This window comes from Pezoporus occidentalis, unplaced genomic scaffold (genome assembly GCF_034315485.1).
Source record: "Pezoporus occidentalis ecotype Australia unplaced genomic scaffold, CSIRO_AGI_Poc_V1 ctg109, whole genome shotgun sequence".
Taxonomy (NCBI): Eukaryota; Metazoa; Chordata; class Aves; order Psittaciformes; family Psittacidae; genus Pezoporus; species Pezoporus occidentalis.
In genome coordinates, this window is record NW_026912875.1 from 2130424 (window position 1) to 2155271 (window position 24848).

The following is a 24848-nucleotide window of genomic DNA, read 5'->3' on the forward strand; positions in this document are numbered from 1 at the left end:
GAAGACAAACAAACGTGGATTTATTTCTTTTTCTGTCTTTCTTAGCAAAGACAGTCAGAAGGACGAATTAGGAGAGGGAACTAAACCATCATTTCATCTATTCAATTTAAACAACTTCAAGCACATTTGAAAGCAATGTTTTCAGAATGTTCCTGAAGAAAACCCCAGAACTGTTGGTGCTAACTGCATTGCACTAATAAAGGAAAAAAATCAGAGTCAAACCAAGGAACTGAAGTAGTTTTGGCAATGACAGTGATGGAGTTTGTTTCATTTACTCAGGAAAACCATAGGCTCGAACCTGCCACACTTGTTCTCCCATGGATTTTAAGTGCAATCAACAAAAATGTGCACAGTTAAGTAAGAACACCTGTCAATTTATACCCCACCCTCAGTACAAGCAAGCTTAAGACCTTGATTTTTCCAGCTATTTCACATCCCTTTAATCAGCAAAACCAAAATCTGAATAAAAATAAATTATGACTAAAACCTGCATATTATTTTCTGTGCTTTTGGGGCTGTAGAATTCATATTATCCCCTTCCAGCATGAAATCAGACCTGGTGTGCCTTTGCAGAGTGTCAAGCACAAGATCCCCTGTTTCTCACTGCTATAACACAATACAAATATCAAACAATAGCTGAAAAGAAGTAAATGACAGATTTTGAAAAAATGTACCTACAAATATATTATATGCATCTTGAAGATAAGAAAAAAAGCCAGTCACAAACATTTCATAGAACATGAAACACTTTGGTGGCTGTAATACATCAGTGTAACAAAGTGGTTGACTTCACGTAAAGATTTTTCTCCATTTGCAGACTCCTTGATTCTGACAGCTGAATGCAGTTAAGAGGCAATAAAGTGATGCATACTTGATCTCCCTTTTGATATGCTGTTTTGCATCTTTTACAAAGCTTCTAAGTAAGTTTTTAATTTGTGGGAAATGTGCAAGACACAAAACTACATAGTTATATTACACTGTTTCTTTCAGACAGCTGTTAGAAGTCAGCTATTCAATGCTTACCTAAAGCTGACAGCGACACTTGATATTCACCGTAACAGGGTTTACTGACCTGGTAGGTAGAAAGTAATAGTCATCCATAGCAAGTCAGTGTGTCCATGGCTACACACGTTCCGAACACTTCAATATCTAGCAATCTTCCTATGATAGCCTCACTTCCAAAATGACAACTTTATTCTTTTAAACAAAAAAAGTCTGAAAAACAGAAAAATATTTTTAAATGGCTGCAGCAAACCAGGGTATTTTCATTTATGCTTTGCCCGAACAGCTGAGGTTATCTCAGACCTTAGTAACAGACTTTGTAAGAAAAACTTCCCGCTTGTACTCAAGCAATCACCAGACAGCATTCCGCTTGTATGAAAATAATATACCTTTAATTTATTTACAAGACTGACCAACTGGGTGAAGTGGCTGTACTTCAGATGCACCGAAATAGCTTTCATTAGTGAGCTATGTCACTACTCATATGTCTGTATTTTCTTGATATCAGTTATAAAACATACAATCAAACAAATCATGAAAGGGCTGTGAAGAGTGAGATAAAAGGAATGTATACAACAATCAGAAGTTAAGAGGAAAAAAACAATTAAAATTTTTCTATACCCACTTTCAAAAATGTAATTTTAAAAGGTGAAAATTGTTTTTTCACTACTTAGGTAATATGAATTGACTGAATTTGTTACTTAATGTCAACATCTACAGTAAAAGCCAGTACATCTCAAATTTGCATGCTAGCTAGGAACATCTGTCAATTGTAGAAAAGCTTAATGCAAATCAAATTCTTCTGGGAGCTTCAACATCACTAAGTGGCAAAACATGTATGACATTAATATAAGAAAATGCATTTCTTACCTTCTGGCCAGCTATTCACAACAACAGATTAAACAGTTGTTAATATTTTCTGTAATTATTTTATCTCCCATAAAAGTGCATGTAAAAAAATTCACAGAGGTGCTAGGTAGCATACAATTACAAGTGAAAGTCTTGGTTTCTGATACATTCAGTTTGCTAAATTTATGCTAAAATGAAAGATGCAGACATTGTGGTATCAGTTCTTTATCTTTGGTAAAATGTTTTCATTTTTTATTATAGCCATATTTGCTTTGATATCCATCTTGTGCATGGTCTGCTATTATTTAAACCAAAAGGAAACATTTGTATGGATATAAACAGTATCAGTGTATTATTTAGTACATTCATGATTTTCTTCATACATTCTTTGAGAATGTTGCTAGCATATGGGGAAAATGAGCAAATGCTACTAACTATTATGATTTACTCCCAGTTTAACATAATACTTTTACTAGTTCTTGCCATCAGGAAAAAAACATTCTGTTTTGCTTTTAAAAGAAAGGGATCCATATGACTCTAAGAGCAGTAAATTCTAAAAATCTGAAAGTAAAAATATCAAATATTTTGTACTTTCTTACAAATGCTAAAATAGAAAATTACCCTGGGACTGGCTTAAAATTTGACACTATGACCCATCTAAGTAAACAACAAAAAAGGACCACAGACAACATCAACAATTGCTCTAAGGTGTTCCAGCGATGGTCAGTAAGCAATCACTGTCTTTACTGTCTTAAAAATTCACGTTTGACTCTCTCTCACCATTTCCATCAGTATTAAAAGGAAAAAAAGGTGAGGAAAAAAGAGAAGAGAAAAATAGTTTTAAAGCAGCACTCTCCAGTGACAAGTCATACAGCAAATTCACATTGGGTACAGGGTGATCTTTGTTACACTTTAATATATTAATGATGCAAACCTGACTGTATGAACCCAAGTTATACATACACAGTTATGTCTCCAAATAGCTACTAATTACAATTACACTAAATCAATTTGGCAAAGTGAGGGAATTCAATATTCCTACACCCAAAATATCCAGGTGCTGCTGCATTTAAGCAAAGAATGAGTTACATTACCACAGCTCGCAATAGGGGATCCTGAAACACTGAATTTTATCACAAAACCCATCTTTGCACATACTTTTTATATCTGCAATTCAGTATGAACACTGGAAACCTTTGGAATCATGATTTTGATAGTAAGGTCTAAAATTTTTCCAAGTTTTTGTTTCAGGTCTTTTTGCTGTTAGCAAATATCTTTGCTATTTTAAGAACACAGCAGCAAGCAGGCGATGGCAAGACATTCCATGGGTACCCGCCTGGGTCTGTTCTGACACGCTTTATTCAAACATCCTCTGTCACACCAGCAGCGACACTGGACAAAAGAAAAGAACTCACAGGGGCAGGATCAAGCTTGTCCTGTCAAGATTTAAAAAAAACATCAACCAAAAATTCACATTGTGTCTGTGCTCACATCTCAGTTTCTCAACAGCTCATTCTTGGGTTTAGATATAAAACCTGGGTGATGGCCAAAAATGCAAATGACACCATTCTGACCCATTCTTTGACATGGTTTTATTGTTTTCAATATCTCGGTATCATCAAGAACAGAACAAATACGAAACTGCAATTACTGTAGAAACAAAGTCCAATATTCCAATGATTTCCAGTGAACATGGCACTTTCAAATTGAAATTAAGGTTAAATTTCAAACTCTGAATGAAGTCACAAGACTTGTTTAGAAGGGTACAATGAAGAACTGCCCCTGAAGAGCACAGTGATTTAAAAAAAAATTGTTTATTATTAGAAAGTGACAAAACCCAGAAGATGCAGAAATGGGGAGTGGAGTAATACAGTTTCAATACATGCACCAGTGTAAATCATGCTCTTAGCGAGTCATTGATAGTGCTATCATTGATGACTTACGGTCTTTACCCATGTACAAATGTAGTAAGCCACTTCCCACTGCTGTGGTGCCCACATAAACGCAACACACACATTAAAAAGCAACAAACTTAGCGCCTGACTGTCCTAGATGCTGATCACCCTCAGCTCTTGACAGGCCCCTCAGTCTAAACCAAAGCATAATCCTGACAATAATTTAGTGGTCAAAGTCTTAGGAATTTAAAGAATCTGTCACTTTTTTTGTTTTCTTTGCTTTTTTCAGTATATCACACTTTTTTCTGTTAGGACGCCGGCATCTTTCATCAATGCTCGGTATACATTCATAATGCCATACTTCTTCCATTTTCTCCACAGGGTAAACTGCCTCCACGTAATGACGTATCAGTCTCAGTCTGATAGGATCGAGCTGTTTTTTGTTACAAGCACCTGAATGGTTGTATTGCAGCCTGAGATTCTCTGGAGTAAAGAGTTCAGGAAAGAGTCTTACAAGAAGCCTGGCAGCAAAGTTGCCGACTGACAGGCTCTGCTGCACTATCTCTCTTACCTCCTTATCAGACAGCAAATACAGAGAAGGCACAGGGAAGTCTGGATTTGGAACAACGAGCTCATCAAGCGGTATCTTGCAAAAATCCTTGCTGCTTCTTTCTGGCGGCAGTGGTGGCCCTTCAAATTCCTCTCGAAACCTCTCAGGGTTTATTACATAGCTGAGAAATTCCCTCCTGTCGGGCCCTGGCACATGGATTCTCCGTTGCTGTTGGTACGAGCGCCTTTGCTCCGTGTCTCTACGTCGACACCGCTCATCAAGCTTCCCAACAAACTCCAGTGTCCACACTCTGTCATTCTTTGCTCTGGGATACAGTATCTGCACATAATGTCGAATTAATTTAATTCTAGTGGGGTCAAGCTGTTTCTTGCCTAAAGATCCACTACAGTTGTATTGCTTCCGTAAGTTTTCATGAGTAAACAGTTCAGGAAATAAGAGAACAAGCAATCGAGAGGCAAAGTTGCCTATGGAAAGGCTGCTTTCATATATGCTTTTAATCTGTTCTTTGTTCAACAGGTAATCTGGGACAGGGACATCAAAATCAGGAGGGGGAAAGTCAAGTTTGTCGAAGTCTATGGGTACAAGCCAAATTTTTTTTGAGCGTCTACCTGGTTTTTCATATTCAAAACTGTCTTCCACTTTTATGATTGACACATCATCTGGTAAACTAGAAGAATCATAATAGTCATCTCTCATCTGATCACATTCACTTCCATCCATATATGTGTTTTCAAGCTCATCGTTTATTCGCTGCACACACTGCTGCAACCAGGCTTCTTCTTCTTGTACATCTGGAAAGTAAATTTCAGTGTACCTACGGATTATTTGAAGCCGATGAGGATCCAGCAGCTGTCTTCCGGAGTCTCCAAAGCAGCTGTACCTTTCAGCTAATTTTCTGTGGTCAAAGAGTTCTGGAAACAATCGGTGTAACAAGAAAACAGAAAACTCCCCTGGAGAAGAAGCTTCATCTAAAAATTCATTGAGATCCTGAGCATCCAGCATGTAATCTGAGGCAATGGCACTACTCCTGTCTAAGGACAAAGCTTCATCCTGCTCTTTATCATCAATAAAATGAGAGGATTCGACTTGCTCAGTCTCATAAAAACTGGACGACTGCACGTTCTGCTGACTGTTTTCCATTTCCCTTTGAGCCCAAAATCTATTGAAAAAATCATTGACTTGAGGCAAACATTCCACCTGCCACACAGCTGTATTCTTCACAGAAGGATAACAAACTTCCACGTAGTTACGGATCAGCTGCAGATGAAGAGATTCAAGTTTCCTCTTGTTGAGAAAGCCGCATGCACTGCAGCTTCTGCTGAACTCATCATCGCTGAAAAGCTCTGGGAAGAGCTGCACCAACAGCCGGCAAGCAAGATCTCCACCTGATGTGCTCTGATCCATGATCTGTTTGAGCTCTGCAGAAGTCAGCTGGTACTCCGGGGGGGGCTTGAAGTCTGCAACAGACTCCGCTGGACTGACTTGTTTTTTAATTCTGCTAACCTCCAGAGACAACAGGTCAACTTTACTGTGAAGTTGAGTCATATTGGTATTGAGGGTGTTAAGTGTGTAGAACATTTTCTGTATCAAAGAATATATATTTGGGTCAGAATCTGTGGTGGCTGCTGTTACAGCAATGGCTGCAGCCGAGTCCCTTTTGCGTTGGTCATTCAAAGTCCGAAGAGGCAAGGGACTGCTGGGGTTGATTTTTTCAAACAACTCATAGGAAGCAAACTGCTCTGCTCCTGGTGGGTTCTTCTTCTCTGTGATTTTGTGTGAGATGCCATAGAGAGGTTTTTTGTAAGATGGAGTGGTTATGTCACTGAAAGACTCTTCTTCACAGAGCCACGTTACGTTAGAATTCTTATTCTTGTTTGGCTGCTCTGTATTTACCTGAGTGGGTGAGCCAGTATCTCTGGTTTTCAAGTTTGAAAGGGGACCCTTTAAATGAATAAATATTCTATTAGTAAGACTGCCTTCAAAATATTAGCTATAAATATGTTGCATACATATGCAAAGTCAAATTTTCTCCAGAGGACTTAGCTGTGTTAAATACATCAGAATCAATAAATTCATTATATAAAAAAATAAAAAGACAGTAAAGTATTAGTGAAGGTGGTTTTGTTTGTTTGTTTTGGTCATGTTTTTTTCCATGGAATAGAAACGCAGTAATAACCCTTAGTACTCCTAAATCACAGAGCTCTAAATGCTCTCACAAATCAAGTATCATTATGCTTCACCTCGCATACGAGGATCTTGGGCTGTAAAGAATTTAGGTGGCAACAAGTCAGCAGCAGAGCCAAGAATAGAATCTAGGTTTTCTGACTCCTGGTCTTGTGACCTTGCCACTGCCTCCAACAACTGCATTTAACGTTCCAGCACTCTCTTCAGTTTAGCTTTTGAAAATACCTCAAAGGCTGTAAGATACCCAAATTATGCTTCTTTTCTTACTCAAGTGAACTGTAATTAAAAAAAGAAAAAAGTCAATTTAAATAATACAAAATTAAGAACAAAGTGAAAAGCACCTTGGTATTGCCTTTCTAAAAAGGGAAGCCCAAGATTTATTTATTTCTGAAAGGCAGGAAGTTTGGACTCATGTGTATCTAATTTTCTAAATTATTTATATAAGAACCAGTAATGATCTCTTAAGGAATTACTGTTTTCAATAATTTCTAACTCTTCTGCTTGAAATGGAAAGCAAGAATTTTCACCAACCCACTGCAAATATGCAGGGCTTGGGTGGGTTGGGTTTTTTTGCAAACACATGGATATTGCACATAGAATATTTAGGAAGCTAAACAGATACAACAGAATCAAAATCCAACATACAGAATTCAAACATGAGAAAACACTCACAGATTTTAGAGAAGACTGTACCAAAACATTTTGCTTGGCTTGTTCCACAGAACATTAATTAGATAAAAACCCACAGAATCTGAATTTAAGTATTGAAACAAATGAAAAACAGACTTGAGGTCTGAGAGCCACAAGCAATTTGAAATCCTACTGAAGACCCTGCTACATCCTACAGTGGGGAACTTGAATTAAAAGTTCCTCTGAAAAAAACAGAACTGTAACACTCATGAAATTGATGGGGACCCTATGTGCACTCACACTTGGCATCTGCTTACTTTTTAATTTCTAATGCAATGTATACTCAAAAAAGGCTCAGAAAAAACAAGCTGGTTTCCACTCCAAGTTTAGAAACAAGCAGATTCAATGAAGTTGAAGATGTGAAGTATCATTCACATCATACAACCCTATATATGAAACCTCATGCTTTTCACATCCAAAGTTGTATGGACAGACAGATGATAAAATGAAAACATAAATGCGAAGGCAATGTATTTCACAGATATCTGCAGAATTCCTAGCCATGGTGGGCTTACACCTGATGTCCAGATCCCATTTAGAAGACTGTTCTTCCAGTCCCACTCATACAGCACATTTGCTAGGAGGACAGCAAGGAACTAGAGTCCTGTAACACCACCAGCTATTAAAGGGTGACTTTTACCCCAGCAAGTGGTATGATATGCCCTAACTAAATCAGCTCTTTGTGACTTGTAAAATATCAGAACACAAAAGAATTGTGAGCAAACTGAGATCCACACTGCTCCCACCTAACTATAGGGTCCTATGTTTTGTCTGCACTACCTATACTTGTCAGTGGAGAAACAGAAGTATTTCCAGATGGCAACAGAACTCTCCCAAACAGACATCACCTGAAAGCAAGTCATTAAAATCTGCACTGGCAATAAACATACTTCTGCTCCCCAGTCACACATCCAGACCAAATTACAAACTTCTTTTACCATTTTAGATAAAAGAACAAAACAAAACTGCAATTCTGGAGAATACATTTCTTATGCATACAGTGTGATCTGCTACCTAAATAGCTAGTTCTTCCATTAACATTCCTGTTTACAGGGAATACTAGAAATATTCCTTCACATATAGAGTCCGATTCATTCAATTCCTTCTCTACTAAATAGCTTGGCAGGGGCCACCAGTTGCCTGTCAGTTTTGATTAGAACTCCTGCTGTACCTTTTCCCCAATTATTTATGTAATAAAACTTGGCAATGTGGGAGTAACATCTATTAATGCATACCTCACACAGAGCCATGGAACAGCAATATTAGAATGTATTAAACAGTACAAATTCATTGTCTTCATTTATCTTACTGCACTTTGAAGTGAATATTGTGGAAGTCTGCGTTATCAGTTTTGGGTGCATTGCTCTGGAGGAGGAGAAGTGTTCATGCTAAGAACTACAGCAGATCTCTGCTGTGATGGCAGCAAAACTTCTGTGCTTTCACTAATGCAGCTCAGAGTGTATGGATCTTCTTGCAGAACAGATCTGGTTATCTGCATTTCAGAAACACATAGTCACTGTTTGACTAATGGATGACAACACATTTGGGCCTACATTTAAAGACTTTTTGTTCCCGATATATTCTTGTTTTATTTCCTTTTGCTTTCAATTATCTTGTCTTTATACAGTTTCCATCTGGGAACAGCACTATTCACAGCATAAATACATGGCTTTTCATAAATTCTCCAATTAAACTAGTATGTAATACTTTAAAATCCATTTTGTGTACACTGATCTTTAAACATCAGTGTATTTCAGATAATACCCATTTAAGATTATCAGTTTTAAAGTATCATCAAAAAAATAAGCAAGATAATGTCCTATGAGATTCAAACTACATAAAATAGTGCTGCTTTTTATACTACATTTGCATAGCAAGTTTTTATGTTATATGCATTCTTTGAGAATTTGCAAAATGCAGCATTTTGCTAAACATCAATCAATTTAAATAATTGTGAAATAGTCTCCCACATTATCTCTCTGACTCCTAAAGCCAAGTTTTAAAAGTTGTTTAGTTATTGCTCTGTTCAGTGCTAAAGTCCAGCACTTTGTTTATTATGCTTAATAAACAAAGTCTAAACATCTGTAAGAATACAGAGCATAATATTCTAGCATATGAGTAAAGAATAATAAACACATGAGCAAGAACCACTTAAAGAGGTTCTATCAAACACATAAGAACTTAAAAATGCCCTATAAATAAACTTTTGTAACTTCTTTAAATCTTTGACACTTAAAAAAAAAAAAGAGAAAATGAATTTCTGGTTATGAAACGACAATCAGAATTAACAAATAAAAGGGAAATGTCTTCTGAAAGTCATTTAGTAACACAATCACCAGCCCAACAGCACAGTTATATAACATAAGTAGTACAGCTCTGCTTATACCATACACAGATGCCTATGTGACTTGTAGTAAAAATTTATTACAAAGCACAATATTCTCAAAAATAATTAACATTGTGTTCTCCGTTTAATTAGAAATAGTTAAAGAAGTCATCAACTAAACCAAAATATTGGTATTAGATAAGTAACTTTAAAAATATAGTTAGGATTGAGGACTATTTCTGGTCGGTTATTTAACTAAACATGCTGATTCTCTGGGTCACTCAAGAATGAATTTTCGTCATTGGGTCACTTTCTGATATTCTCAAGTCCAAAGTTCTAATTAAGTTAAAACTAAATTTAAAAATTTATTAAAGGCAAACAGTAAAATGCAACCCAAGCACAGTTCAGAGACCATTATGAAGCTTCTTTTAAGAATCTGAATGCACGTCTTAAGGTCCTTTCCATCTCTAACTATTCTATGATTCTGTGTAAAACATTATAAAAAGAGAAATGAAAAAAAAATGTGTAATATGATTAAAACCTACCTACCACAGGCATTCAGGGAAAAAAGCAGCCCCAAGAAGTCAGAGAGACGACAGTTAAGAAAAGGAAATATGAAGAGCTATGGCTAGGAAGGAGAAATGAAATGCGCAAATACAACACGCAGTAACTGCCTAGGTAGCAGAACAGCAGAAAAGGGTACGTGAATTAGAGTAGGTCACAAACTAAATATAACCCAGGGCCTGTCTGAAGTTATTCAAAAGAGGATGAATTTGAATCTAGGTTATTTTAATAAAGTGCTGAGTGTGAGGAACAGGAGGTCATTACACTGCATTAGAGGGTGTTAGAAGAGATGTGACTACCCAGCACTGGACATTACCCTTTCAGGAGTCTCACAAGAACAACAAAAATGTAAGGTCAGTTCTGAAGAAGAACTGAAACCCCAGAATTTTAGTCTTGGATTGAAAGGCTGAGGGTGGACAACACCTCATAAATTTTCCCATGTGCAGATGACTTTTCTAGGAACAGATGATCACTGCTCTCCCTACTGAAAAGAACAGGGACAAAAAGAAACTTGCTCAGTTTCAGTAAAGATTAATGAAAATCTCTGATTGCTAGAGAGGTGAAACGCTAGAACAGGATAATGGAAGAGACTGAGCATCTCCTCCATTGCCTGGACAAACATCTGGAGTGTCATAAGTTGGATGCTGCACCCAAAGTTGTTATATATTCTGTTCTTGATATGCTGAAGTCTTCTGCATCCCTGCATTTTTATCTTTCAAATAACGCACAAATTTATACTTGTCTTACTGACACTGAAATCTGTGTCACAGAAGGAAGAATTACAGCCCTGATTCCATCACTGAGGATCCAGCTGAAGGGCTGTATGACATGAGAGGGACTATAATCAGAGTCACAGTCAATTAATCCAAATCACTACCTGCTCCTACATTCTCTGACAAACAACAAAAGTATACTTCATATGAATGAATGAACCTGTAACTGTATTTCATATATATAATTGCTCCCACATTATTTAAAGAAATACCCAGACAAGTAATATGTGCAAACTTGGTTAAGATTAACCACATTTGCCTTGAACTCATTACTAATGCAAGTCTAATTAAATGACTGGCATTTTGCTTGGAGCAGCAACAAATTTAGCCTATAAAATATGAGCAGAAAAATCACAGAATCGTGTACAGAGAAGTCACCTCTTGTGTAAAGCGCCTTTTCTTCACGCTGGGTAAGACATCTTGCTGGCTTCCATCGCAACCAAGTGAGGTCTGCTTCCGTTTGTTGGAATCCTGCAGGAAAGTACCTGTGCCATCCAGTGAGTGCTTCTCGGCAGATCTGGATGATACTGAGCAGTCTAGAGCTTCATCTTCATTTTCTGTTTCGACTTTCACAACATTATTTTTAGGAATTTTTACTGCAAAAAAAAGAAGGTTTAGAAAGATAAAGCACTCTCTCCAGAAAACCATGACACCCATAATACAATCTTTCAGGTTTTGTTTCTTTTTATGAAAATGTGTTTTGAAAATCATCATTATTTTTTATGACTTGTACAATAAGCGTATGCTGAGGCCACCCAAAAGACAAGTTTTATTAAGCTAGGAACCATTCAGTCATACAGTAAATCACAGTTTCTTCCCCAAAGAGTCTAAAGTATAAACAAATAAAGTTACAGTAGGAAGATTTATTTGGAAGGGGGGAAGGACGCAGAGCAGAAAATACAATGAGTAATAATGATAATGGTGAATTTTAGATAGTTTTTTTAAAACCTTATTGTAATTTGTCTTGATCCAAGCACATTTTTTAGCAGGTTACAAAGGCTTTAATTCAACAAGTATTTTTGCCTGATCATAAGTTACACAAAATGTAGTATTTTACCTTCATCTTCATCAGTGATTTCAGCTGAATTCATCTTCTATCTCACTAAAGAACAAAAAAACAATAACTATCAGCATCTTTCGGCATCAAGAAATATCTACATCTGCTTTTATAATCAGAAAATAATATATATAATATACTTTTAATCTAGAGCCATTAGGCATTAGCAGCCCACAGATAATTTCCACATTTGTAATAATTTTCAGTAAATTTCATGGCCATCTATAGACCTGCCTACGTGCAAACCATACTGCAGACAACATATGACAGCTAGGAAAGTATTTAAAACCATCTTTTTCTGCTATGGAGAAAAATAAAAGCCACCTTCTTTATAAAATATCTTGGCAGTATATAAATGGAAGTTAACTGCATTACACTCTCCATCCTGTACCAAGTCACCACTTCTTATTACAGTCAAATGTTTTGTATTGTCATTGTGGGTGACCCAAAGTCATCAGAGAAGGAAAACTCATCATAAACTATAATACACATGCTGCAGTCAAGTTTTCGTTTAAAAATCTTTGGTCTTTTGGTATGGTTTGCATCAGTTCAAGCAGAGCCCTCTGCAGATCTACAGTAACTCCTTTTTTTCTGTTAGCCTCTAAATAATGTAGGAATATTTTTTGTAAGGAAAACCAAACATATGTATTATTCTAGCATGATTTTAGCATTACTTCTCACATGAAGAACTCAGCTGTACTTCTGTTACATGGAAAACTAATTTTGCAAGTTTGGGGGCAAACCTCAATCAGTGAACATGTTCCTAAAAGATACTCCAAATCTTTTGGGGATCTACAAAGCAAACAACTCAATCAGATCTCGCTGACCGTTATAGGGCACACAGATGCAAACTGACACTCAGTTGGCAAGCTGGTGACTTGTAAACTGTCACCCACCGCTCGTTCATCTAAACAGAGCATTAGGTTTACTTGGCCCCAGAATATTATTGCTTTACATTTTCACAGTTGCATTCTTCTTCCTGCCTATCTTTTAGCCAAGGTCTGAAATCAAAACAGGCTTATCTCTGGCTGGAGTAAGTGAATAAAACCAATCAATCAAAAGCATACATACAGCCCAGGGGTGGGAATTACAATGAAATTTAGAAGAGGGATGGGGAGAGAAAGAGACAGGCTCTGGTAAGAGTCTCTACCTTTCTTTTGAACGGTGTTGAACAGAAGTACTTTTTCAAAACAAAAGCCCAGACTATTAAAAACTCTGTAAACACTTTAATACTGTGCAGCTATAAATTTTTCTTCTTCAGGAACTGATGGCTGTTAACAGTAAGTAATGAGGCCACGTTCTGGATAAGATTTTGTACAACTGCACAACGTGTAATGCACAGACCGAAACAAAAGATGCATGGAGTTGTAATACCAGCTCATATCGGGCCACTCTAGAAGCCAAAATACTCTTTGATGCCCTGGTCTTCAACATGTCCCCTAAATACAGCCTTGTAAAGGGCATCTTCAAGAGGATAACAAGAGATTTGACTTCATCATCACGTCATCAGAAGTCTCTCTCAGTTGGATGTACAGCTACTGCAAACCCCTCAGACAGCTACTCCTTTTAACCACCATAATTCCCTCTTTCAGGACTTGCATTTAGTAACTGATCCACATATAAATTATGCCAACTTTACAATACTATAATCACATCACTTAAAGTTCTGCAAACTCCTGCAGAGACATAATAATATGAACCTAAGTCGCCCACACCAACTTTTAAACCACTTGATATACACCAGTGAGGGTTAATATCAAGTCTTACTAACTCAACAGGACTTAGGAATATAGACACAGCCACTACAGCTCTTTATGGAAAACCCTAAAACAGTGTACTTCATACAGCACCATCAAAAAGCTACACTGGACCTTAAGAAAAGCACATAGTCGTAATTGTTCATATGGTCATAAATTGATATTCAATGCCTAGATCTTACAGTTTTCCAGGCTGCAGCAGGCTTAGCTCTGAACGATGTGGTACAAGACCAGCATGTGCCAGTGCTCAAGAAGCATGACAAGAGTCATTTTGTGAGGGCCAGAGGTGACAGTAAACGAATCAGCTGGTACCACTACAGAACATTCTGTAATGGAAATCAAAATGGTTTTCCAGATAATCCTAGATTGCTCTATCACAGCAAAACATGACAAGATGATAAACACAGAGCCAGAATACTACTATAAAGGTAGCGTCAGATAGAACAACACGAAATATTTAGGAGAGGCTATAGGGAATTATATTTTCTTTCTAACTCTGGCTATTACTGCTATTCAAATAGGAAAAATGGTGCAGGAGAATTCCTCTGGGAGAATACAAGCAAACTGGAAGGAAAAGATAAACGAGGAGCTGAATAACCACTCTTTAAAACTGGAAAAAAGTGAAACTAAAGCAAAGCACATACCCTGGTTAAGAGTTAGCTTCCTAAAAGAGGCAACACCAGAAGACCAAAGCTACCCCAAACTCAGGTCAAGTAACATTAAGTCAATTGTTTCACATATTTAAAACAGTGGTACTACTTTGGTTGATGTCTTCTTTTTTAAGAAAAAAAAACAAACTGCCAGAATACAATTAGAAGAGAATAGTCAAACCCAGCATCAGAATCAATGAAACCTAGAAAGAATGGGCTTTGTATTCCATAGAATCTGCCTGTCTTCATAGGAGGAGGTGCTCCAGCCCTTTGGTCATCTTTGTGGCTTCCTCTGGACTTGCTCCATCAGGTCCATGTCCCTCTTAATGCTAGGAGCCCCAGATGTGGATGCAGTGCTCCAGGTGAGGTTTCACAAGAGTGGAGGGAGAGAATCAACTCCCTTGACCTGCTGGCAACACTTCCTCTGATGCAGCTCAGGACACGGTTGGCTTTCTGGGCTGCAGGCTCACATTGCTGGATCACATTCAGTTTCTTGTCAATCAACACCCCCAAATCCTTCTCCTCAGGGCTGCTCTCAATCCATTCTCTGCCCAATGTGTATTAGTGCCTGGGATTGCCCTGGCCCAGCTGCAGGACCCTGCACTTGGCCTTGTTGAACTTCCTGAAGTTCACACTGGCCCACCTCACAAGCGTGTCAAGCTCCCTCTGGATGGCATTCCTTCCCTCCAGCGTATCAACCGAACCACACAGCTTGGTGTCATCGGCAAATTTGCTGAGGGCACACTCAATCCCACTGTCCATGTCACTGACTAAGATGTTAAACAGCACCAGTCCCAGTACCAACCCCTGAGGAACACCATTTGTCACTGGTCTCCACTTGGACATCAAGCCATTGACTGCAACTCTTTGAGTGTGACCATCCTTATCCTTATTCACCGACTGGTCCATCCATCAAATCCACGTCTCTCCAGTTTAGAGACAATTTTTGAACTCTTTAATGCCAAACAAAGCACGAGGTCCAACCTTTTCCTTTTTGGGAGTCCCAGCAATATCTCTCTCCTTACCAGGTTTCTTGTCTTCTTAGTGAGATTTGTAACAACTTGAACATTGTGAGAAAATGAAGCACATGTAGAAGCTTCTGATGAGAGACAGGATTCAACTACCCCTCTGATTTCCTGCCTCATAGTTCCATCTACTCCCTTGGTCAAGCATGGGTGTCCACCTCAGTCAAGCATGGGTGAGCCCTTCCATCTTGATAAACTGACAGAAGACAATTCACTTCTTTCTCTTCTGGGTTATTTTTCTGCTAATTCAGAGAGGTGAAGGGTAAGGCAAGTAAGTGGCCCCCAGTAAGGAGTATGCATGAGGCTTGTGACAGAAAGGAAGGATTAAAACCAACCTCTCTCATACCAGAAAGCCACTACCTTGGTTCAACCATTTCATGAAACTTCACCTATCATCTATTTACACCACCATCTTGCTTCAAATTTGGGTAGCAATGGACTTGCCTATGGGAAGGGGAAAAGTCTGTGTGCTTGTGCTAGCATGTCCATGCTTGTATGCATATGTAAGGTTAACAATAATTCTGTTGATTGTTTAAAGTCCACTACAGATAAAACATTTCAGATTCTTTAAACTACTGATTACAATGAATCAGTACTTATGAATAATAGTTATTGACTCCCTAGAAGATGCAGCAGTGTCAAAATCTGTTTTGAGTTTGCATTCTGGGCCAGATTGTGAGAATAAACAAAGTTGGAAGTAAAAATGAACTAAAAGAACCTAGGACAAAAAAGTGCAAATCAAGTCAGAAATGGGTCCAGTAAAGCAAATACCTGACTGTCCTGGGTTCAGCAGTTGCAGTAGCACTGCACCAGCTACCACGAAGGAGAAACATGACTGCTACTGCTGAACCCAGGACACTGACAATTGTTCCTTGTCATGTGGAGTACACAAACACATTACATTCTTATATGTCTCTTTTCAAAACAGAAGATACATACATTTATCATCCTTAGCCTAATACTGACTCGATGCTACCTAAAGGACAGCAGTTAGCTAGTTCTGGGAAGGAGTGTGTTGAGTTCCAGCTTCTGTGCTGAAGCTGGAAACAGAGGTCGACAGCCGTAACTGACAGAGCAACCAGCCTTGGCAACTTACCTTGCTGAGACACAGACAGATGCTGCAGTACATCCTGGTTTTTGGTGAAAAAAAGGATCTGGAAGAAGCATTCTAAAACATACCAAACACCTACAACAGCAGCTAGGTCAATAGCTAGATCTTGATCCTAATGAAGTTCACTGGAGCTATAGTTTAAGCACCAGTATTTCCACCTGAAATGACCAAAAATATGGTGCTTTACAAAATATGAACACAAAACCTGAACTTCAAGTTTTAAGGGTTTTGCTTGTAAATAGTTTAGCTTGTGAACCAAGTTGTTTTATAAGGATTTTCTCTGGGTTCTTTGGTTCCTATCTTGTATATAAATTAAAAAAAAAGTCTGAACAGTTCAGAAACACCTAACAAAACAGACCTACAATCAGTAAATGAACATACTGTTTCTCTATGCTTTCACTAGAACATGGGTAAAACTCAGAAAGTATAAATCTTGTGACCCTTATTATGGATCCCACACCCCTGAACACTAAAAATGAAGCAAATAGCTAGTATTCTAATTTTTATTTCAAGAGACTGAGCCTTTGATTAATGGTATTCTAGTACAGTCATTACCTAACGCTGTCTAATGTAGAATAAACAGTAAGATGTGTAGCACTTGGACAAATTCAACAATCAAGGAAGAAGAGGTAAACAGACCCCATCCTCACAACACAAACAGTAAGTCATCAGATTTTACTGCCTACATTTCATCTAATGAGAACAGTTGTCTTGAAAAGAGTATGTGGTTTTTAACTTCTACATAATTCATGTCACAAGAAATAAACACCATATTTATGTATCAGAATGTACTCACCTTCCCATTTAAACTGCCTAGATAGCTACTAGTGCTGGTACTGCATGGATACCTGTGTGAGCCATTGCTAGGCGTCATGCAACAAGAGTCTGTGTGATGCCAGCGCTCACTTGGGAAAACAGAAACATTACTTTGAGCTCAGCCCTCCAGACTCGCCCACACATCCTGACACTTCTGAAACAGTTAAGGAAGATGAACCAAAAGGATGGTTTTCTTAAGGTGCTCAGAGCTTTGTTCTTCCAAGAGAACTAAATAAAAATAAGTAGATTTTTAATCACATAACCGAGGATACTGTTCTTTTTAAACTAAGGCACAATGAGCCTATTTGCAAAGAACTGATGTGATATATAGCACTGTGTCCTTCTACTTCAAGTTAAGCTACTTCTAATAAACTGAGTCTCATTACAGTGAAACTCTAGACACCAATCTAAGTGTTGTTTGATTTGCGATCTTGTGATTTGCAGCAAGATCTGGGCATCCCACTCAGCTATTAGCTAAACTTGTAAGTGGTTATAGATTCCAGATACCAATTTTCTGCTGGAACTGCTGTACTAGGAGAAGCTCCTCAGCATCTGGCCTGCTGGCTAAGATTCAACAGCCATTTTCAGAACACGCTCAGTACTATGGGAATCTATAGAGGACAGTCATAAATAAGTGTAGGGTATTTCACTTACCAATGGCACAGTGCTTAAAGAGGTATCTGGGAGCCAGAAAAATCTGGTGTGGTTTTTTTTGTTGTGGGGTGTTTTCTGTGTGTGTGTGTGTCTGTGTTTGGGGTTTTCTGGTTGTTTTTTTGTTCGTTTTGCTTTATTTCCTTTCTTTATTTTATTCTTTTTCTTGTTTTTGTTTTTTTTTTTTCCCTGCACTCTATTTTGCAGCAGAGGCAAGAATTCAGATCCCCAAATCCTAGAAGAGCAATCTAATCATCTGGTTATGGCACACCGAGGGGGCAAGCAGGAAGAGCTGTGGGCCAGAGCACAAGGGGACAGGGAAAGAAGAGGGGGTCCCAGCCCACCTTGGCTGTCACTATTGGCCGAATCCTCTTCCCACAGAGCCTGCTCTCCCTTCCCCACATCTGATTAGATGATGAATGAGACAACTCAACAAAGGGACTTAATGTTCCCTACTTCACTGGTATCACTAGACACAGACCTCTCTTCAAAGGACTTATCAGGTTATGATGCTTAATTGTACCTCTGTACAATTTTGGTAACAACATTCAACATTCAAATGGTATAAATCACAGCTAGCAGGGAAACTCAGTGCATAGCACAATGCTGTGAGCTTCAAAGCATGGAAGAATACCTTAAAAATTAGGGCATTTAGTGCATCATGCTGCTCTTGCAAGTAGAGCAAAAATGTGATCCTTTTATCAAAAACAAGCCTAACCAAAATATGCATTGAAGCTTTAAGGATTTAAAGCACTTAGGTACAAAAGATTTTATGAGTAAGGGAGCAAATTGCAAAACATACTCTAAATGTATTTCAGTCTCATATCACCTAGTATAATGCATAAAGCTATGTAGAAGTACCTACTTATTGGTACACAGTACAGAATTGAATCATAAGCTTAAGTTCAATCATTCCATAACATGCATTCTTCTCCTATTTACCACCTAACAATTACTCATGTGTTGGATCTGGAGGATACTTTCCCTACCTGTGACCTACTTACGACTGTGACCACTGAAACAGCACAATGCAAACAGAAAAGATCTTACTGACAACATCAAGGCAGTTTGCTGCATCCACAATCATAAAATGTGTGATGGACCACTTTCAAATTCTGACTTAACCCCCCCCCCCGCAAAAACCAAAACCAAACCCTAAAAGTCCACCAGAAAAATTACTGTTGTTCTGCTATTCATAACTAAAACAAAGTAACTCTTTACTCTTCAAATTCCCTTATCTAATGTAAAAAGTCCTGAAAACAAAACAAACAAACAAAAAAAGGCAGTGCAAAAACTGCACAGAAAACTACAGAAGTGCACACATGCTGTCTGCGGAAATCAATTCTGACTTCATAACCCTTGTTAATGATACTAACAAATGTAAGCGATTCATTGTCTTAACTAATATACTCCAATAAGAATGCCTGTTATCAGTTTTATACATTTGCTATTTATAATTTAAATGCTTGCATAACATTGTACTGTTCAGCTCATCAATGCATAGCAAATGTGTAGATGCTACTTCTTAAAGGCACACCATCCCACTAAATATTTTAGCATCTTCATGTAGGTGGGAAGGAATGTCTCTAATTCGTCATTATTGATTATAAAAATGCTTTTAGAAATACAGGAATTTAGATACTGTATATCATGAAATGTTCATTCCTTTTAAAGCCTCATGGTGGTGGTACGCTGCTTCATATATAAAACTCAGAGGCTTCAATGAGAAGTATTCTACTCCAGTGTTGTTTGCTTATGAAGACATGAAACGTTCCTTACATTTTGGTCAAAACTTAGGATACATGTGTTTGCTAATAATGTTAAATATGCGTTTAACAGCCTATGTGGATATAAGCTATTCAATTTCCTTACCATTATCATGCAGTGAAAGATACAACACTCCTCTTAAAGCACAGGTAACCTAGTGAAGTTAATGGTGGCAATACCAAAAAAGCTGATATTTGGAAGGAGGTAACATTGGCTAAATTTTACAATGAACTGTACACTGAACTGCTGTTTCACAGCCAAAGTAGCACCTCCTCCTACACATACTTTCCTGTAACAGGACTTTTATCACAACATTGCAATGGTATTATGCTATGTAGTTAAGAGTGTGGTTTACCCAGAGCCCACCAAAACTACTGTACACATATTCATCCTCAGTAAGGGACAATGATTAATCACTCTAGTAGCTAGATACTCACTGGACAGTCAAGCGTCTGTGGTCCTGCTCCCTCTCTTCGAGTCTGTTGGTATTTCATATGAAACATGCACTGGATAAAGCACAGAGAGCAACTGATGTGTCCCAAGGTAAGAAGACCACACACTCAAAAGCTGGGGTAGGTAGGTGGAAACATTGGTGGAAGCAGTCCTGTCCCACACAGGTGAGGAGAGGGCTGCTCTAACCACCCAGTGACAGCGTGAAATACCATCCCTCATGATGCTTTAGAAGAACAGTTCCCGCGTAATGCTTTGAAATGTCAACAGCAAACACCCATTCCCAACACCCAGCCCTGCAGTCCCAGGAGGAGACAGGAAGGAAGGCACGCACCACTGCTCAGGCTGCCCAGGAGCTGCCTCCTGCTCAGCATGTGTGTTGCTCTCCAGGCTGTCTCTTGGAAAACTCTCCTGCTGGGATGCAGAAGCAAACCTAGAGAACTGCGAGTTCTGAGTTCTGTGCTGAGAGCCAAGTAATCTGCATCTTTTACTTCCTAGCTGTAGCACTGGGCTCAGTAATTTCAATATTGCAGTTATCCTAGGGGTACATCTGATTCCTCCAACTTGTACAAAACCAACATAACTCACATTAAATTCAACTGAATTACACATACGTACTACTCCAAAATTGTGCTGTAAGTTTTATTTTGTGGAGGCAATGTTTGCCTTCTGTACAATTCCACGGGCCAGTGATTTGACTTTAAATATTACAGAATTTTGACAAGGCCTTCTCAAAAAAAACCACCAAAAACAAAAACCCAAACCAAATTAACAAACCACAAAGAAACCCCAAAAGAACGTTGGTTTGCTTTTTTTAACCTGTACTTCTCTGCATTCTCATTCTTATTTTCTATTTATCCTTCATGTACCATACTCATTGGTACGATGTTCAGAATAAGCAACTAACTAGAAAGGGTCACTGCCAGTATGCTGCCTGAAATATTACCCATTAATGTTACAAATTACACCTGAAACTACTGTAACAGACAGAAACTGGGGAAAGAAGGGGAAATCTGTACTGTTTGATTTGTAGCCCTGACTGTACTTTGTATATCTTTAGTCAGGTTTCCTTATAACTTGCGTCTTCTTGGAGCAAAAATTTTGAAAAGGCTGGAGCATGAAAAGGCAGCAGGATGAAGAAGTCTGATACCTGAAACCACGTTTATTAAGAAAAAAATCCCTGATTTAAAACTGACTACTCATCTTAAACTGAAATAAGAGTGTTGCTTCAGTTGATCAAACAATGAGCAAAATGCAAGCAGACAATACAAATACCAAAAGCAGAAGCTTTCTACTCTATCATTTTTTAGCATGCTGCTGAAGCCAAAAGTGGAGATTTTGAGTAAAATTTAGTCTTGATACTCAGTACTGACACTTGAAACGTTAAATACCCTAGAAAAGAGTATTCTAACATTATAATCATGTTTGAACTATAAATACATGTAGAACAAGTTCTAAAACTATGAAAAAAGTGTATTTTTAAAAGCACCAGCAGATGTTGTTGGAAGCATTACTCTTACAGACAATAAGATTCCTATACTTAACATAGTTTGAAAACCTCCTCTGCTGCCCTGTGGAGAAGGACAGGAAGCCTCAAGCCTCCTGAAGCCAGCCTGCAGTGAGGGCACTTTGCCAACAGGACTTACGGGGCATGTTTTCACTTTGGGCCTTTATTTAATTTTAGTTACATCTGCAGATGCAGTTTTAAATAAAAATAATAAAAAAATCACTCCTCTCAGTTTTCCCACAAGTTGCCCAACACAGAAGTTTTCTCAACCTGTCCCCTGTACTTTACCAAACACCAACTTAATCTTGCAGTGATCAGCAAAATACTAACCTAGCTTACTTCCAGAATTAATGCATCAATTTGGCTTCTCTTCAGTCAGGTGCCTTCCCTGGTCTATTAGAAACACTTTGTTTTCCTCAATGCTTCATTCTCTCTCCTCTCATTCTTCCCTTTTATTTTAAAATACTGCACCATGTGAACTTCATACAGACAACTTAAAATCTCCTCCGAACTGCATTCAACATTGCTTCATTTTTATCTACCAGACGTCTAAGCTATGAAAATACTTAGCAAAGACAGAAAGTGTAGTTGGCCCAGTGCTGACTTTGATATAGTGGGAGAGAAATCTATCAACACATAACGGCAACTATTTGTTTTATTAGATGTAGTCATTCAAGTACATTAATAATCTGAATAGCAGGTATCAGCCAGAAGCAAAGAAGAGGTTTTTCTTCCCCTGTTTAAATGTCTCTGCCCCGAGGGTCGGGCACACACTGTTTTTATAGGTGGCAGCGACAAACTACCAGCACTTCAATCCAAAAAGCTCTGGGACTGCGTCAACGCTATGTGGAAGCTGTCACATGGTTGCTGGCCTGCCGCCGGCTCACATTCTGCTGCTTCAGAGTTTGTCCCCTTCTATTTACAAAAGGCTGTGTGGACATACCACAGGGGAAAGTAGGGTAGAGGCAGCGGGCAATGCAGGCAAGCCGGGCAAAGGCAGCAGGCAATTCCCCCGCGGTGGCCTTCTCCGGTCCCCTCAGTGCACCACGCACCCAGAACCGGCGTGAATTACCACTCTCTCGACGCTCTTGCCACCATTTTTCTCAAGCCAGACCCCAGCCCCATCTTTCACGGGGCCACGCCGCTCCACGGGCCCCTACGAAACCACTGCGCGATGCGCCCCGGCGGGACCCGGTACCGGGAAGGAGGGGGAACCCCGCTCCGCCGCAGCTCCCCCCCCCCGCGCCGCCGGGACTCCCCGCGGAGGGGCGGTGGCGGCGGAAGGCGCCACGTGGGGACGGCGCGGCGGCGTCGCTCCGCCCGGAGGCGGGGGCTGCGGTGAGGACGCCCCGCGCGCCCCGCACGCGGCGGCCGGGGCCGCTTCCGCGGTCAGACCCACGAGCCCGAGGCGGCGGTGGCGGCAGCGGTTGGTGCTTCCGGTCCGAACCCTGCCCGGGCGGATCTATGTGGCCGGCTTGCGGGGGGGGGAGAGGAGGGAGGAGGGGATGAGGTGAGGCTGGAGGTGACGGCGGCGTGACCGTTCCAATCTCCCCGCTCCTTCTCCTTCCCTCCCCCTGCGCACCCCGCAGATGGAGGCACCGGGCAGGGCGCGCGTGCCCCGCGCCGCAGCGCTTCAGCACCGTTCCAAGTCACGAACAAAGAGCCCCCCGCGGCGGGGGGGAGAGCGGCGCCGGAACCCCGAGCCGCTGCCGGGGGGGGGGGAGGGGCCGACCCCGCGCCTCCCGCTCCCCCGCTCCGCTGGCGCGGCCCCTCTCCCGGTTCCTCCCCTACCCGCCGGGGCGGCGCTCCCCGCCGGGGGCTGCGCGGAGCGGCGCCCCTCCCGCCCGGCACGGGAGGCGAGCGGCGGCAGCGGCGCTTACCTCAGCTCCGCGCGTGGGCACGGCAGCCCCGGGACGGCGGGGGCGGCTGGAGCGGCCGCCGCTGGTGCCCGCGTCTCCCCCCCCGCTCTTTGTGTGCGAGGGTCCGCGCGCTGCGCTCTCGCGTGACGTGACGGGACCGTGTGTCATTTCCGCACAAGGACACTGAGCCCCGACCCGCCGCGGCCAGCGCCACCCGCCGCCCCGGGGCAGGGGCAGAGGCAGAGGCGGGAGGGGAGGGGGGAGGAGCAGGCCGCTCTCCCCCCCGCCCCCCCCCCCATCCCCACCCCTTCGCCCTCTCGGCCGCCAGCGACAGGGAACGCGCGGTTCCCACTGGAGACCCCGCGCGCCCCCGCCACGGGCGCCCACTGGGCGCCAAGCGGGCAGCCCTACCGCCGGCCGCGGCTGCACCACGGCACCCCCCGTCCATCCCGTCCCATCCACGCCTCCTTGCAGGAAGGCGCGCTCCCGTCGCGTGACGGGGACCGGGATGGGGATGGGGACGGGGACAAGACGGGGACGAGGCGCGCCCGCCGCAAGGCAGCGGCTGCGTGGAAGCGCGGCCTGGCTGGGCCGGGTGGCTCTGAGCCGGGCGCGGTCTCGCGTGTCCGCGGCGCGGGCAGCCGGTACACGGGCGGGCCGCGCACGTGCGTGCGGGGAGATCCGTCGGAGCGGGTGTTCGCACGGGACGACGGGACGCGACACAGCCGGGTCCGCGTGGCCGTGGGAGGTGACGGGGGGCGGCGGGCACGTGGTGGCGGCGCGGCCCCGCACCGCCGGTGTCCCCCTCCGCCTCCCGCGGCATGAGGTAAATGGGTGCTGCCCCACTCCTGTCTCCTGGAGCCCCACAGCCCCGCGGCGCTTTGTGTGCGTGGAGCTGCGCTGCCCGCTCAGCCGAGGCAGCGGCAGGCTCCGTCCGTCCGGGCGAGCGGAGAGGCTGCCCGGCGGCTGTGAAGACCCCGCCAGGGGCCGGAGCTGGCTGCGGAGCCCGTGAGTCCATCGCACCCCGCGCGTCCATGCCGTGCGGCAGGCGGGCGGTGCGCGGGGGTGCCGCAAATGCTTCCTCACACTCGTCCGCGGCCCCTGCGCGGGCAGCGGCCCGGCCCGTGTGGGGTCCCGGCGCTGGCAGAGGCGCCGCAGCAGGCTGGCGGCACCCGTGGCAGCGCTGTCCGCCTTTATGTAACGTTAACGTGGGTTTCCGTACTGCCCAGTAGGAGAGGCTGGTGTGTGTTTGGTGCCGTTTAAGGCTTAGCCTGTCCTTCGGAGAAAGTTAATTCGGTGAGTTGGTTTAACTCACATCAGGGCCTAAGGAGTTTATGCTTTTTT

At 41.6% G+C, this 24848-nt stretch overlaps 1 protein-coding gene across 2 annotated transcripts; it reads right to left on the reverse strand.

Moving 5' to 3' along the window:
* On the reverse strand, positions 1-23754 carry BEND3 (BEN domain containing 3). 2 transcript variants are annotated; one of them, XM_062624725.1, is made up of 4 exons: positions 23526-23754; positions 11912-11956; positions 11233-11450; positions 1-6258 (listed from the first exon to the last, which is right to left on the reverse strand). In XM_062624725.1, the coding sequence occupies exons 2-4, from the start codon at positions 11943-11945 to the stop codon at positions 3985-3987; spliced, it is 2526 nt and encodes an 841-aa protein (XP_062480709.1). In that variant the 5' UTR covers positions 11946-11956; positions 23526-23754; the 3' UTR covers positions 1-3984. The 2 variants fall into 2 exon arrangements, with proteins under 2 accessions (XP_062480709.1, XP_062480712.1); XM_062624728.1 differs by lacking the exons at positions 11233-11450; positions 11912-11956; positions 23526-23754 and adding an exon at positions 10067-11199.
* Positions 23755-24848: the final 1094 nt, after the last annotated feature.

What these genes read in the sequence shown, in the direction of transcription:
- BEND3 (XM_062624725.1), bottom strand. Translation starts at nt 11,945, where the DNA reads ATGAATTCAGCTGAAATCACTGATGAAGATGAAG. An exon ending in AATCACTGATGAAGATGAAG is followed by an intron (nt 11,451 to 11,911) that starts GTAAAATACTAC and finishes TTTTTTTTGCAG; the next exon opens with TAAAAATTCCTAAAAATAAT. An exon ending in AAAGGCGCTTTACACAAGAG is followed by an intron (nt 6,259 to 11,232) that starts GTGACTTCTCTG and finishes ATTCATTTAAAG; the next exon opens with GGTCCCCTTTCAAACTTGAA.